The 17,070-nt window shown below is 48.8% G+C and overlaps 1 protein-coding gene across 4 annotated transcripts in view; it reads left to right on the forward strand.

Moving 5' to 3' along the window:
• Positions 1-17,070, forward strand: part of ZDHHC14 (zinc finger DHHC-type palmitoyltransferase 14) — a 275,105-nt gene that overhangs the window by 240,478 nt on the left and 17,557 nt on the right. For all 4 annotated transcript variants that reach the window (XM_061130484.1, XM_061130486.1, XM_061130485.1 and 1 more), the window contains exons 6-7: positions 14,249-14,351; positions 15,594-15,703. In XM_061130484.1, coding sequence (XP_060986467.1) covers positions 14,249-14,351; positions 15,594-15,703 — 213 coding nt within the window. The remainder of the gene's footprint in view (positions 1-14,248; positions 14,352-15,593; positions 15,704-17,070) is intronic.

Below are 17,070 nucleotides of genomic sequence, written 5' to 3' on the forward strand. Positions count from 1 at the left end.
AATTCAATGACATGGAACATAAGGGAGAATGCTGAATGTCGGAGCAATGCTTCCGTGCAAGGCAGGAGTGACTTCAGAGAGGCTTCTTTTTGTGGCAGTATCTTCAATGGGCAGGCTCTGCCAGAACCTCCTCCTAGAGCACACACGTCTGCTTGTTCTCGTGGTTCAGTCTGCCTGACGTCTGTGTCATCAAGAGCACCGTGTTCCCCAGCAAGGGGAGAGGACAAATGGTGCTGAGAGAAGGAGTGAAGTGTATTTGAGTGGCACGCTGTTCGTATGTAAAGGGGAGGAAGAAGAGAAATGCTCTTATTTGGTTCAGAGCAAATTTTAGCTGATTTTCCTTTGAAATATCATTCTCAGGTAGAGGTAAAAAGAGTTTCTCCTGTGGCCCAGTTCCTGAAAACTCATGAAAATCTCAACCACTGACTTTCCAAACAGCGTTGCCGTATCCAGGGCTGACCCTCTCCACCAACAACCGGGTGTTTTCCCCTTTTGTGAGTGCTCCCCAGGCGTGTCTTCCACATTCGGGAGCTTGGCAGCCGCAGCTGTGATAGCACAAGGGCTCTGAGTGCATGACCGGCCCCTTCCGGCCTCCAGACACAGCTCAAAGGCTCCCAGGCACATCCAGGCCGGGGCCTGCTCTCGCCCATGCCAGTTGTATCAGCTCCCAGCTGCTGTGTAACAAATAGCCACAAATGTAGAGACTTAACGCAATGGAAATTTACCATCGCCCAGTTCTGCAGATCAGAAGTCCGGTAGGCTTGGCTGATTGCTACCCTGGATCCAAGGCTGAAACCACGGTGAGGCCGTTCTGGATGCTGATCTGAGGTCTCAGGGGAGCATCCTCTTCTGGCTCGTTCAGGTACTTGACTAAAATCACAGGGTGTGGGACTGAGGCTCCTTTCCTGGCTCCGTCCCCTGACTCCAGACTCCACCTGTCTTCAAGGCCAGTAACGGGGGAGCTCACACTCTGCGTCTCTCCTGCCTCATCCGCTCACGTCTCTGACCTCAGCCAGAAAGACTCTCTGCTTTTAAGGAAAGGACACACCCAGATCACGCAGGAAAATCTCCCTGTCCCTAGGTCCATGACCTTTAGTCTACAAACTCCCCTTTGCCACGTGCATAAAGTATTCACAGACACCAGGGATTAGGGCATCTTTGGGGAGGCCATTGTCCTGTCTACCCCACAAGCCCTCAGGTTAGGGGTACCCCAGGAATCAAGCATTTACATGCAGTTGGGTTTGAGAGGATTTCTCTGTGAACCCATTCGGGAAGCTCACTAGAAGTCACCAGGTCACTTTTTTTTTTTTAATATTTATTTAGCTGCTCCAAGTCTCAGTTGCAGCATGTGGAATCTTTAGATGTGGCATTTGAACTCTTACCTGTGGCAGGTGGGATCTTGGTTCCCCAACCAGGGATTGAACCTGGGCACCCTGCATTTGTCCAGAGTCCTCGCCACTGGACCACCAGGGAAGTCCCCACCTGGTCACTTCTGTGTCTTCCCTCCCTTCCCTTTCTGTCCTTCTGTTAATCTAGGAGAGAGGGGATGGGAGACAAAAATGGATGGGCTTTTAAAAATGTATATATATATATTATCCATACATAAATATACATACATTTATACATATGTATATCTATACTCACATATATGCACATATGTGTATATGTGAGAGAAGCCAGGTGGCACTAGTGGTAAAGAACCCATCTGCCAATGCAGGAGACAAGAGATGCGGGTTCCATCCCTGGGTCGGGAAGATCCCCTGGAGGAGGAAATGACAACCCACTCCAGTATTCTTGCCTGGAGAATCCTATGGACAGAGGATCCTGGCAAGCTATGGTCCATGGGGTCGCAGAGTCAGACACGACTGAAACGACTGAACACACATGAACACGTGTGTATATATGTGCATGTATGTATATGTATGTGTGTATACAACAGACACATAGAAGAATACATACACACACATATGTATTATCTCCACCCTGAGTTCATTAGCAGAATGCCCCCGGAAGTCCTTGTTGAATTAGCCAACCCTTCACAGTGCCCGGGAACCATTATTATCTAACTTGACTCCTGCTGTCTCGGTCCCCATTTGGTTTTGTGGGACCTCCTGATCCACTGTCACTCTGGGCCTCTGCCTGGAGAAAGATGACCTAAAGCTGAAGCCTGAATATCCCAGAGAGCTGCCCAACCGAGCTACAGACCCTCTGATCAAACCACTCCATTTCTCTCTCGGGGAAAAGCAGAACCAAGAGCAAGGCTGAGGAGGAACGTGAAGCAAAGCTGCCCAGTAGGGAGGGAGGAGCAGGGAGGGGGCATGAGAAGCCTGGGCAACACCCCCAGCCCGGATCGTCTTCACTTTTTTCAGAAGTAGTGGAGCATTTGGGGAATGCCAGATGTATCCATACATCAAAGTGAGATGCTTGTTCTCTACAAAGCACAGACACTTTGTAGGTATGCCTCGCACACTCCTCCCCAGTCAATGGTCTGTCCTGACCAGGTACTTTCTGTGTGAAATACATGTTTTGGAGGAGATTTCCTCTAATTGAGTGAGTCTCTGAAGAAGTACTGAGTTCTGATGTTTTATCGTGAATTCATATTCCAGAAGAAAAAATATGCTTTGGGTTCTACTGGGTTATGATATATTTTTGAAGGAAAAAAAAAAACAAAAAACTTTAACTTCTGGTTACCAGGGATAACTGTCTTCCCTGGTGGCTGAGCAGTAAAGAATCCACCTGGCAATGCAGGAGATGTGGATCAATCCCTGAGTCAGGAAGATCCCCTGGAGGAGGGCATGGCAACCCACTCCAGTATTCCTGCCTAGAGAATCCCATGGACAGAGGAGCCTGGCAGGCTACAGTCCATAGGGTCACAAAGAGTCGGACATAATTTGGCAACTGAACAACATGTGTAATAAGTAAGGCTGGAGCCCCTCAGGTTGCTTGTTCAGTGTTTCTGGCTCCTACCATTCCTCCGGACATCCATGTGACTTTGGAAGAGGCCTGGATGTGGCTGGGTGGAAGCTTCTAAGGGCAGCTTTTAGTGCAGAGAAAGGTGCGTTAACCACCGGGGCTGCTCAGGAATGACATGGCCTGGGGAGGACAGGTCACAGGGACAGAGGTCCTCAAAAAGAGGATGCATCCTGCTGATCACGGTGCTTGGAGATTCCAGCATCAGATAGACGTTAAACTCAGTCGCTCTAGCTCCCTCCCTCAGCTGAGGTGCTAGGAGTTTGGGAGTCTCTTTTGAGGTGGTCGATTTATGACGGGTGAGACTTATGTGTGAAGTTTCACACTCACAAAAGCCGTCTTCTGATGACAGCAGCACTGCCCATGGCGCGTCCTCACCAGACCTGGAGTCTGTGTGCGAACAAGAATCTGCAAAGCACTGAGTTCTTAAAAAAGAGGAGGTTTTCCAGCTAAATTGCCCAAACCCAAGAGTGTCCAGGGCAGCCTTTGCAAGTGACCCCTGCAGAGTGTTCTCAGGCGAGAAAATATATTTAAAATATTTCAGTGGCCTCCAGTCTGACCTCCTGACCATGATACAAACCAGGCAAAGATTTCTCACCCTGGATGTCATCTGCAAAATATCCAACTCAAAACAGCGTCACTGATGAAGCCAGAGAGATTAGAAACCAAAACGGTGAAGTAGCCAGGACTCGAAAAATGCTGCTATGAATGACGGGAACGTGGATAAACTAAAAGTTCGCTATCGAGCCCACGTGGAACCAGCAGGCCTTTGGGAGAAGAGCATCAACCAGCTTGTTCAGGAAGTGAGCCCGGTGTCCAGGGTGTGGGGTCTGGTTCCAGCGTGGTGCAAGCCCGAGAGGAAGTGGGCAGGAGACGCAGGTGAGAAACAGGGGCAAGGAGAGAGGGAGCGTCATCGTCAGTGGCTGGGGCGAGAATGCCTGGCTCTGACTCGTTGGCCGGCACTCCACAGGCCCTTCCCTGGCTGCACCTCCCCCTGCCGGTGGGGAGGGAAGGGCCCCCAGGGTCACCCTTGGCAGGAGCACGTCCAGCCTGGAGCATCCCCCCTCCTCCTCTTCCTTCTCCCTCTCCACCTCCCATTGCCTGCCCTGGCTCCCTGTGACCATTTTCTCCCTTTGGTCTCTGCATCAGAGAAGCACAGGCCATGGGGCGGCTCCCTGGACTTTCAGCGCTCCCTTCCCCACCTCCCCTGGGGGAGAGACAAAAGGAGAATCTCCTCCAGGGCAGTGGTCTTCAGTGCCCCCAGCCAGGCGGGTCCGGCAAAGGAGGCCCTCCCTGTATCTGCTTCCTGCACAGTCATCGTACGAACACCCACCACTGAACAACCCACCCACCCGCCAGGGTTATAGAGTCCAGAACAATCCGACAGCCCTGAGCTTCGAAGCACATCGACCAGAGGCCAGAGCAGCCATGGGCGGCAGGCTGGCTCATTCTTCTCAGCAAACATCTGCGGATGCCAAGATCTGAGCTCTGACTCTGGTTTCTGAAAAGCAGAGTAAGTCTTCAGTGACATAAAAACGCCACAGTGTGCCCAGAGGCGGGGGCAGTTCCAGAAGGAGCCGGCACCTCCTGCAGGGAAGTCAAGAGGCTTTGGCAGGTGGCGTGTGCACGGGGCTGGGGAAGGTGCAGTTCTAACCGGGATGCGGATGGGAGAGGTGTGGCTGGAGGGTGGGGTGAGCAGGGGAGGCAGGAGGCTATTCGCAGGGCTGGAGCTTGGGTTCACTCCTTCACTCTGCTCAGTTAGCAAAGCGGTCACTGGGAGCCCTAATAGTGTCAGCACCCAGACGCTCTTACAGATGGAGACACACACACACACCCCATGCACACACACACACACACACACACACACACACACACACACACACCCCATGGGGCTGGGGGAGGGCACCGTGATGGCTGAGCCTTGATTGGGGGCCCAGATTGCACTCATTTCACAGCACCATCTGACAGACACCCATGGCCTGATGGGCATCGTTCTATTTTAGTGGAATTTGATAGAAGGCTTGGAGTTGGCCCAGGGGCTGTCAGAAAGGGGGCACCTGGGGCCAATGGAAAATTCATGAAGGCAGGACAGTTCGGTTCAGTTCAGTCGCTGTCATGTCTGACTCTTTGTGACTCCATGGACTGCAGCATGCCAGGCTTCCCCATCCATCACCAACTCTTGGAGCTTACTCAAACTCATGTCCATTGAGTTGGTGATGCCATCCAACCATCTCATCCTCTGTCGCCCCCTTCTCCTCCTGCCATCAATCTTTCCCAGCTTCAGGATCTTTTCCAATGAGTTAGTTCTTTACATCAGGTGGCCAAAGTATGGGAGCTTCAGCATCAGTCCTTCCAGTGAATATTCAGGACTGATTTCCTTTAGGATGGACTGGTTGAATCTCCTTGCAGTCCAAGGGACTCTCATGAGTCTTCTCCAACACGACGAAAGCATCAGTTCTTTGGCACTCTGCTTTCTTTATACTCCAACTCTCACATCCACACATGACTACTGGAAAAAGCATAGCTTTGACTAGACAGACCTTTGAAGACAGGACAGGTCTTCACTCACCTAGCTCTCAGGGCCCATCCGTCCTGGGGTCTGATGATGCTCAGGGGCCCAGGAAAAGGTAGGACAGGTGCCTGAGGTCTCCCAGCAGGATCTCTCGGGGAGGTTAATGACCCCCATTTAGACTCAGCTGCATTTCCAGATCTGGAGCCCGGCCCCTCCAACCCAGGGAACTGAGACTCTCCCCTGCTGCCCTGACCAGGCGGGTGGAGGGAGTTCTATGAAAAAGAAGCACCAATTATGTCTCAGAAGATCACAGGGGGCATGAAGTTTGGGGTTTTTTAAATCACCCAAGTGATACAGGAACATATTCTCAAGGAATGAATTTCAGTCATCAGGATAAAAAGGAAGTTTTTCCCTTGACCCCCTCATCATTCTGTAGGGTCCTTGTGGGATTTTGTGGGTCTTTCCAGACTATCTTCTCAGAGTTCAAATACATATACTGTATGTGTGCATTCATATACAGCAGATGGGGGGAAATGCTTTACCTAAAGGGAATCATACATACCCTTTGAATTGTTCTACAATTTGATTTTCAAATATTTCCTGAAAGCATGTCAACACATAGATGTCATTCTTCTTTCAAGTGTTTAATAGAATTCCAGAGTATAGATGAACCATAGTGTATTCTTCTATGAATGACTATTTAGACTAATTTTTTTTTACTACTCAGAAAATGAGGTAGTGGGTTTTCTTGTATGTATCTCTTTGTGCACAAGTGTTAGTATTTCTCTAGAATTGACAACTAGACGTAGAGTCACTGAGTTAAAAGCTAAGCATAGTTTAAATACTGATTGTGGTGGTGGGTTAGTCGCTCAGTCATGGCCAACTCTTTGTGACCCCATGGACTGTAGCCTACAAGACTTCTCTGTCCGTGGGATTTTCCAGGCAAGCATTCTGGGGTGGGTTGCCATTTCCTTCTCCAAGGGATCTTCCTGACCCAGGGATCGAACCTGGGTCTCCTGCACTGCAGGCAGATTCTTTACCGACTGGGCTACCAGGGAATATTGTCCCCTAAAGAGAGTGTACCAACTCATGCTCCATTTCTGCCCACCTTCACTCATGTTGGTAACAATCTCGTCAGGACCGGGATTTTTGCCAATTTGATGGGGAGGGAAAAAAATCGTTGTTTTAATTTCCATTTTCTGGATAATAATCAGCTTGCACATATTTCCATGATTGTTGACCCTTTTTCTCCCCTCAGTGCCAGTTCAAACTCTTTGAACGTTTTTCGATTGGGTTGTTTGTTCTTTTCCTATTAACACGTTCCTCATATAATCTCAGTAATAATTTTATAACTAGCTTTTCCCATTATTTTTCTCCCAACCTGTCACTTGCCTTTTAACTTAATTTTTAAACAAAAAGTATAATTTATTAACAAATTCTATCTATAAATCTCATCCTACATGGCTCCTGGGCTTTCCTGGTGGCTCAGTGGCAAAGAACCCCCCTGCCAAGGCAGGACCTGAGCTCAATCCCTAGGCTGGGAAGATCCCCTGGAGGAGGGCATGGTGACCCACTCCAGTATTCTTGCCTGGAGAATCCCATGGACCCAAGAGCCTGGCGGGCTACAGTCCACGGGGTCGCAAAGAGTCAGACATGACTTACTAGCTAAACAACAACATGACTCCTAGGTTTTGTGCCATATATCCTCACCCCAAAATGATGCAAATATTTCCTTTATTTTCTTCTAATACCTTTCTATTTTGCTTTTTAAGTCTGGCATAGTAACTTATCTGTAATATAATTTTGTGTGGGGGGGTGTGAACTAAAGTTCTTTTTTTTAATATACCCAAAAATCCATATTTTATTTTTTGAATTTAAATTAACTTATTTATTTTAATTGGAGGCTAATTACTTACAATATTATAGTGGTTTTTGCCATACACTGACATGAGTCAGTCATGGGTGTACCTGTGGCCCCCATCCTGAGCCCCCCCCTACCTCCCTCCCCATCCCATCCCTCAGGGTCATCCCAGTGCACCAGCCCTGAGCACCCTGTCTCATTCATCGAACCTGGACTGGCGATCTGTTTCACATATGGTAATATACATGTTTCAATGGTATTCTCTCAAATCATCCCACCCTCGCCTTTTTCCACAGAGTCCAGAAGTCTGTTCTTTAAATCTGTGTCTCTTCTGCTGTCTCGCATAGAAAGTCCTAACCCTCCTTTGTCCCGAATGTCTCAATACCGCTTGCTAGTGGTTCTAGCAGTTGTCAAGCTTGATAGTCTCGGAATTCTTTTACACTCTTAAAAATTATTGAGGACCTAGAGAACTTCTGTTCATGTAGATTATGTCTATTTCATCATGTCTGAAATTAAAGCTGAGAAATTTGGGGGAATTCTCCGGTGGTCAGGTGCTTAGGACTCTGCGCTTTCATTGCCTCGTTCCCCCCGTTTAGTCCTTGCTCGGGAAACTAGGATCCCACAAGCTGCTCAGCAAAAAGGAAAAAACACTGAGAAATTTTTAAAACACAGAAATGCATAAGAGGGGTGAGGACATCATCTTGCAACAGGCAGCCTCCAGAAGAAGCCTCCACGTGGTAGCGTGAGAGTCAGGCTGGGAAAAAATAATGTTTCAGCGATAGTAGGAAAATAGTTTTGATCTGGAGGGTCCCCTGAAAGGAACTTGGGGACTCCAGGGGTCCACGGGCCCCACTTTGTGAACCACCGTCTTTGCCCTGTGTGTCCATAGCCTGTTTACACTGTTCTCACCTTGTTTTGTTTACTAGAAAGGTAACTTTCTAGTCAAGTTTTTGTTTAATAGAAAGGTCTTCTCCTGCTCCCACCTCCTTGATTTTTTTTTTCTCCCTTACCTGCTCTTGTACGTTTTCTCTTCCTGATGAATTTTCAAATCAGTTTGTCTAATTCCATTTAAAAAATTCCTGTTGGGATTTTGACTGGCATTATAGTGACTTTGTAGATTAGCTGGGGACAACTTTGCACCTCTATGGAGAAGGAAATGGCACCCCACTCCAGTATTCTTGCCTGGAGAATCTCATGGATGGAGGAGCCTGGTGGGCTGCAGTCCATGGGATGGCAAGGAGTCGGACACGACCGAGTGACTTCACTTTCGTTTTCTCTTTTATACACCTCTATATAAGCATTGGGCTTCCCTGGTGGCTCAGATGGTAAAGCATCTGTCTAAAATGTGGGAGACCTGGGTTCGATCCCTGGGTCGGGAAGATTCCCTGGAGAAGGAAATGGCAACCCACTCCAGTACTGTTGCCTAGAAAATCCCATGGACGGAGGAGCCTGGTGCAGGCTACTGTCCATGGGGTTGCAAAGAGTCAGACACGACTGAGTGACTTCACTCACTTCACTCATATAAGCATTTAGGAGAAAGGATTGGAGAGACTGAAAGACGATGGCCCAGTGATTCAGTCTGAAGGGTCCCAGTAACTTGAGCTTCAATGTGTCTGTCATGTAAATCATCAGAAAGTCAGCACCCTCAACCCCAGACTCAGTGACGGGCCCTCAAGTGACAGGAACACAAGCTGTAGTTTCTTATCTCTGTCTAAGGATGAAAGAGGCACCTAATTGATGAGAAAAATAGGCTGACAAGTTCCTGAACCTAGATATCTAAGAGCATTAAAGGCTGATGTAGACATTCCATCTAGAGAACAAAGGGGACTATTGTTGATGTCTGCTTTTCCATCAGAGCCCTTCCTGTAAGTGAGCATGGCCTAGCTTACTATCATTTTTAGAAAAACTAGAGGACAAAAAGATTACCCATGTCATCTGTTTCTTGTATTTTAAGTATCAGAACCTCAGACAGAGACCTGAAGCAGGAAAAGATGCAGGAAGACCCAGGGGTGGGTGGCCAGTGCCCACCGAGAAAGGCCACCTGGCATCCAGTGGCATCCCAGTCACATACAGAAAGGGTGCTCAGAGCAGAAAGGGTCCAAGGCAAGCATTCCCTGGCCATTCTGGAATCTGGGGATTTTGGTCAATGAGGAAATTCACATGAAATACAGACTTTTTAAAATAAACTGTTATCTGGATTTGGCACTTAGCAAAAAAAAATCCCGTCGTGGCCAGCCTGGCGGCTGGAATGTGGGGAGCTGGGCGATGACATGTTAGCAGAGACAAGTTCTTCCCCCGGGGCAGGGCTGAGGCTGTGGGACTGGTGGACGAGGTGTGATGTCATGGGCAGACTCAGCCTTGCTGTCGGAGCTCTGAGGCCTCAATGTTAGGGCCTGTCTTGTGGCGCTCCATGGCCTGGGGCCTCGGGAAGCTCTTTCTCTCCTACAAGTCTGGAGACCATGTTACAGTTCTGTTCTGCCGTAAATTGCTGTCTGAGTTTTTATAAGTGGTTTGACTTCTCTGGGCCTTAGCTCTTCATTTTACAAGTAAGTATTTTGTCAAATGAAAGGATTAGAATAAATCAGGACATCTTTTACTTAGAGTCCATGACTATCCATAGAGAGGCATCAGCAGCATTTTTAAGCCTCCTGAAATTTTAAGAAAAAATGTGTCCATGTGAATTTTTTTTTTTTACTTTGCTAACAAAGACCCATCTAGTTAAAGCTATGGTTTTTCCAGTAGTCGTGTATGGATGTGAGAGTTGGACTCTAAAGAAAGCTGAGCACTGAAGAATTGATGCTTTTGAACCCTGGTGTTGGGGAAGACTATTGAGAGTCCCTTGGACTGCAAGGAGATCCAACCAGTCCATCCTAAAGGAAATCAGTCCTGAATATTCATTGGAAGGACTGATGCTGAAGCTGAAGCCCCAGTACTTTGGCCACCTGATGCAAAGAACTGATTCATTGGAAAAGACCCTGATGCTGGGAAAGATTGAAAGTGGGAAGAGAAGGGGATGACAGAGGATGAGATGGTTGGATGGCATCACCAACTCAATGGACATGAGCTTGAGTAAACTCTGGGAGTTGGTGATGGACAGGGAAGCCTGGCATGCTGTAGTCCATGGGGTCGTAAAGAGCTGGACACAACTGAGTGACTGAACTGAACTGAACTGAAGGTTAAAAACCTTTGGTTCCATGACCTCTCACCTTTTACAATTCCCCAAATACTGAGGTGCCCTCACCATTCTGCCCAGCACTGTTTCTGCGTCTCTGCCAGGCCGTCTCCTCTTGCTTACCTTCCCACGGACAAGCAGACCCCTATTCCTTGAGGGTAGGGAGCTTACCCTCCCCCACTGTCCTGAGTGCAGTGTCCTGAGTGCCCCAAAAGGCACAGAGCAGGCATTTCTGGGATCATGTGGAAACCCGAGGAGGACACCCACCCACCAGCATTTTTAGTCTTTTTCAATTCCCTAGCCATCTAGCCAGCACCTCGGCATGCAGCAGGTTGAGCAGGGGTCAAGGGACATCTGAAGCCATACTCTTGGCCATGGAGGAGGCTCTTGTCTTCTTGGGGGCTGGGGAAGACAGATGGAGGCTGGCAGAGGTAACTGCTGTGCTTTGAAACATCTTTGAGGCAGTAAACATCCAGCTGCTTATTAAATTGTCTCCTACTGCTGTTGGCCTATTTCCACTCATGTCTTCTTTTTTTTAAATCAGGAAATGGGTTTTGATACATTAAAGCAGAATTTATGTTTCTTAATCTTATTATGGTGTAGATGTTTTTAACATGAAGCTGTCAGATCAGTGAGAGAATGTATTGTTCAGATATTCAGCCTGAGAGTGAATTTGAGGGGGGTGCAGTCTTTAAGGTGCCATGGGTTCGAGAATCCCTGATGAAGAGGGTCCCCGTCTCCCCCAGCCGAGGTTGGGGACAGCCTAGAGCCACGTGTCCCTCAGCAAGAATCAGGAAAGGACCCGGCCCTCCACACTTCCAAGGTTCAAATCCCTGCTCTGCTGTTTCCTATGCAAATTATGTAACTGCTTCCTGCCTCGGTTTCCCTGTGGGTCCCATGGGAATCAGATGTCTCACCGCGTTGCTCTGAGGACTGAGTGAGTTGTTCCATGTGAAGCCTTTGGAGCAGGGCCTGACACATAACCAGTGATGCCAGCATTGTTATGAATGGCGATGACCGTTCCTCCAGACATCCTGTGGGCCACGGGGCAGCTGTCAGCGGGGAGGCAGAGGGGGCGGCGTCTCGCATCCTACCTGGAATCCGTGCCATTTTGACCCGGCTGTAAGCTAACAGTGGAGCTGCATTCTGTTATTTATAAAACGCTTCCAAAGCACGTGAGATATTAATATAGAACACTGCATAATTGTTGGGGGAGGGGTTGCTAAAAACCTTTAAAACACCGCATCTGCTGCTAACAATGCCTCCTTTTGGAGGTAATCCGGTCAGTGGCATCGCAAAAGGAACAGCAGCTGCGAAGCAAGCCATAGCCATGCTAGAGGCTATGACCCGCGTCCAGCTTCACATGCCAGCTTTCGTATGTTCACACAGATGGGTGTTACATATGTTTTGACAGGACCATCGTTCTGCCTGGATTGTCCAACTGTTCATGACGCATAAGTATTTCTGAGACCATAGACGGGCTCTTCGTGTGTGTGTGTATGTGTGTTAAGTCGCTCAGTACTGTCCAACTCTGCGATCCCATGGACTGCAGCCCACCAGACTCCTCTGTCCATGGAATTCTCCAGGCAAGAAGACTGGAGTGGGGTGCCATTGCAGGCTCTTCGTGTGTGATTCAGTAAATAAATCTTTTGGTTCATTCTTCCTTCTCTTTCCTACCCTGTCTCCATTCCTTTTGTCACTTCCCCTTTGACCTCTCTACCCTCTTGTTTTTCCCTTCCAGCCTCTACAAGCTCATTGCCAGTGTCAGCTTCTTTCCTACCACCCTGTTCTCCCGACTCAGGCTTCCTTGTCAGTTTCCCGGGGCTCCACTTAGCCTCTGCTTCCCAGCCGGTGCGGACAGGGCTCCCGTGTCACCACCTCCCCCCATCTGTGCCCTTTTGGGTGGGTAGATGAGGCTGGGAGGAGGGGAGTCTATGAGCCTGCGGGCAGGCGATTGAGAACAGGACCATCTTTGCTATCTGAGCCACCATCCCCGTGCCCCCATGTGCAGCGAGACCTCCGCCATAACCGTTTGTCCCCCTGGGTGACCCTGGCAGAAATCAAAGTGTTGCCCAGGCTAGTGGCAGGGGTTTGCTTCTCCCCATTTCTCTCTTCCCCCTCCGATCCTCCCTACCCCTCTGTACTCGCCCACTTTTCCAGAATCCACCATAGACTTCCTCTTCGTGAGATGTGTGGCTCCTCCTCCATCCCGTTCACCTCCTTCCTCCGTGAGGACCGGGTGGGACCCCCAGAGCACCATGTGTTGGATCTGTAAGACCCTCACTGCTCGCGCTCTTGGCACCATGGCCAACTGGGCATTGTTCTCATGAAATGTCTTTAATTTCTGAGAAGGGCTCTTCTGAAACCTTGCAGTTTCTAGAAATTTAAACCTTAGAAAAGTAAAGCGTGTTTCCTTTTTTCCAAGAGCAGACCCAGTGGTTTATTCTGATGTTGAATGTCAGTCAACAGGCAGGAGCCCATTCATGCCTCCTGTTTTGAATGCAGCCAGACAGTGGCATTTGTTAATCATGACATGGCAGATGGTGGCATTGCCTTGGCTGATATATTCATTTCTCTGGTCCAAAGAGAAATTATATCCAAACCTGAAAAAAATCAATGGTGATATATTACCACATGATCTATAGCTTCCATCCTTGGAAGCATGAGGAAAGCACAAGTATTTTACTTTCTCTGGCTTGTCATTTATCAATGGCAAATGCATGATGTATATTTAAACTCCCAGACCTCTGACAATTTTTTTTTCCTGAGATCCATCTATATCTTGCAAATAGAATCTTATCAATATTTGTGGGACAGAAAAATTCTCTAGTCTTTTCAAATGGCCACACTCTTGGTTGATTTATCGCATCTGTTGAAGAATGCCAGGCTTTTTTCCCCCCGTTTGGTTTTAGCGTATCTTGTGGAACTCACAGCTCCCCATCACTCAATGTCTGGTGTGGATCCAGGTTTCCTAGTTGCCTGTCAAATAGCTGAGGACAGCCCTATGTGTCAGGGTTGGCTGAGGGGCTGGGATAAGGTCCCCTAAGAAAAAAATCCCACTCACCCTGATGCCACACTGAGAAATGCCCCTGCAGAGTCAGAAGCCCATCCGCAATGGGAGTGGGCATCCTGTGGGGGGAAGGGCCATCCAGGAAGGGAGATAGCCAGGAAGATAAATGCTGCCCGGGTTCCAGTTGCCCGCGGTCAGCCCTGCAAGTGGCTGTCACAGCCTCAAATCAGGTCGGGAGAGAAATTTGTCAATGCTCCAGCCCAGCTTTCAGAAGGCAAGGGTAGGGGCGGCAATTGAAGTGAGTCCATTCAGCGAAGACCTGGGCCACTGCCCACACCAACCAGTGTGTTCCCTGCTTTTGCTGCCACTGCCTATGGCTGCAGGGTGGGTCACAAGGAAGGTGCCAAGGTCAGGCGGGGAGGACAGTCAAGAACTGCCAGCCGTGAGAAAGGAATAAGGCCTGGTCAGCGAGCCGCCAATCCCCTGCTGAGTACAAACGCTGCACCGTGAAGGAGGACGTGGCCTTGCGCCTGCCCCGGAGGGTCTTCCCGGGCTGGGAGACCACCGATGCCAGGCTAGGAGACCACCAGTGCCAGGCTAGGTGGACGCCAGGGCCCGAGTGAGGGCCTGGGGGTGGCTCCTGTCCAAATCTCATCCATCCAGCTGCCCTGGGGCCCTGTGAACGTCACAGTCCTGCCAGCTCACCTCCTTGACTCCAAGTACTGTGCTGGAGGCCGTGGTCTGCTTCTTCTCCGTCTGGTCCATCGTGGGGCTCTCGGGTTTCCACACGTACCTGATAAGCTCCAACCAGACCACAAACGAAGACGTAAGTTCCTGCAGGGTGGGGCATGGGCGTGTTCTTCTGTGGGAAATAAAGAAAGAAGAGGTGGGGGCGGCCAGGTCTTCCGAGTTCCCTTTCCAGATGTGAGCCCCTGGGAGCAAAGAGCCTGCGGGAGAAGCATTTTCCAACACCCATCTCCAATTTCTCTATCACAAATCATCACATTGTCCTGACCACACCACTTAGATACTCAGAGCGGCTGGCTGACCCCTAATCCAAGGCCCAAGGTGGGCTTCCGCTCTGTTCGTTTGCAATGCTTTGGGAGCAATTTGCCACCCTGCCCCTGAAGAGAGATGGTGCAGGCTGGCTTCTCACAGATAATGATTCCATTATATTTTGGGAGGCGACTGCCCTGACCCAAAATTTAACCTTTTGTCTAGGATTATCTGCCTGTATTTAATGCCAACAGAGAGGAGATATAAAACCAGAAAACCTAACATTGGAAAATGTTTTGTCATGACCCTGGTCCCTTCTGCTCCGAATATTTGGATTCTGACAGAAGTCTCTGTCAATACCTGAACTAAATGTCTCAGGATTAGTCAGGTTGCCTTAAAGACTTGGAAAATCAGTGCTGATGACATGCATGAGTTTAGAGACTATTAAGACAGTTACTCGTGGTTGGTAACTAAGAGCATCAGAAATACTCTGCCGAAGTATTTAGGAGCTGAATCCAGGCTATCAATGGGCAGTTGGAGGAGGCACGTTACCCCATTAATGACAGTACTATTTATCACACTAAGTGTGATATGGAAACCATCAGGACATCCCCGGTGGTCCAGCGGCTAGGACTTCACCTTCCAACACAAGGGATGCGGGTTCAAGCCCTGCTCAAGGAGCGGAAATCCCACAAGCCTTATGGCCAAAAAAACCAAAACATAAAACAGAAGCACTATTGTAACAAATTCAATAAAGACTTTAAAAACGGTGATTAAAAAAAAAAAGATCTCCACTTGCTTATGTGAACTGGCCTTTAAGTACCAGGTTGTGGAAATAGATTATTTTCCCCAGAGAATGCTACTTCTCCCCCTGATTTGACCTGCTGTTTGGGGATATTTCCAAGTTTAGAGTAAATGCCAGTTGTCCTTGAGAAAAGTACCTTGGTTTCTCCTGCTGAAGAAACGAGTAAAGACCATCTTCCATTCTTTATGGACTTCTCATGGTCTGATTGACCCAACCTGGGGCATTGGTGTGAGGCAGACTGTGTCACTGACTATCCTTTTCTTTCAGATTAAAGGATCTTGGTCAAATAAAAGAGGTAAAGAAAATTACAACCCCTACAGCTACGGAAACATCTTTACAAACTGCTGCGTCGCGCTGTGTGGACCAATCTCTCCAAGGTAAGATTCAGACAGCATTTGTTGTCATTCAGTCATGTCTGACTCTTTGCGACCCCCATGGACTTCAGCACTCCGGGCTTCCCTGTCCTTCACCATCTCCCAGAGCTTGCTCAAACTTATGTGCTTCCCTGATGGCTCAGCTGGTAAAGAATCCGCCTGCAATGCGGGAGATCTGGGTTCAGTCCCTGGGTTGGGAAGATTCCCCCGGAGAAGGGAATGACTACCCACTCTAGTATTCTCTCCTGGAGAATCCCATGGAATGTATAATCCATGGGGTCACAAAGAGTCAGACATGACTGAGCAACTTTCAGTTTCACTGTGTCCACTGCATCAGTGATGCCATCCAGCCATCTCATCCTCTGTCATCCCCTTCTCCTCCTGCCTTCAATCTTTCCCAGCATCAGGGTCGACCCGGGGAAGCTTGTGTGTTAGTAGAGGCCTCAGGCGGCCACTGTGGAGACCACCGGCCCGGTCAGCTCTCTGCTCATGCTACGGAGACACAGCCTTAACGAAATAGAGATGTGACTTGTTTTATACTTGTTGTGATATGCTTGGCATAACATTCCACTGAATTTGTGTCAAGTTTGGGAAAATCCCCTCAGGATCAAAATAGGGAAACTGAGGCACGGGACCCCCCATGAATTACTAGAAGATGTTGAATGTCTGTGATGCGCAGAGGGCTGTAGAGAGGGACCTGGGACACAGTGGAGGAAGTGATTAGAAAGCCTGTAGAAGTAAGTGGTGAGAGCTGAGTCGTACAGAATAGACATGCTAGAATAGTTCAGAGGGAGCGATCCGTGTGGGCTGAAGGAGCTGAGACTCTGTTGATGGTGAGATGGCAGTCATGTTAATGATGGCCGTGGCTGACGTTTGTCAAATAGCATTATGCTCTGTTCTAACTGCTTTGCATGGATTAACTTTTAAAACCTCACTCTGTACTTATGTGCTAAGTCGCTTAAGTTTTGTCCGACTCTTTGCGACACCATAGCCCTCCAGGCTCCTCTGCCCATGGGATTCTCCAGGCTAGAGTACTAGAGTTGGTTGCCATTTCCTTCTCCAGGGGATCTTCCCAACCCAGGATCCAAGCAGCATCTCAGAAGTCTCCTGCATGGGCAGGCAGGTTCTTTATCACTAGCACCACCTGGGAAGCCCTTCTGTACTTATGAGGTACTATTACATCCCATTATGTGGAAGAGGGAACCAAAGCACACAGAGGTTAAGTAACAGGCCCAAGATCACACAGCCAGTAAGTGCTGCCTCGTCAGGACCCAGACCTAGGCATCCGATATCAGAACCTGTGTATGTCAGCTAGTACCTGCTGCCTCCCTGTCAGAACTACGCAGAACACAGTCAGCTCTAAACTTTTT

This window comes from Dama dama, chromosome 26 (assembly GCF_033118175.1).
Source record: "Dama dama isolate Ldn47 chromosome 26, ASM3311817v1, whole genome shotgun sequence".
NCBI classification, from domain to species: Eukaryota; Metazoa; Chordata; class Mammalia; order Artiodactyla; family Cervidae; genus Dama; species Dama dama.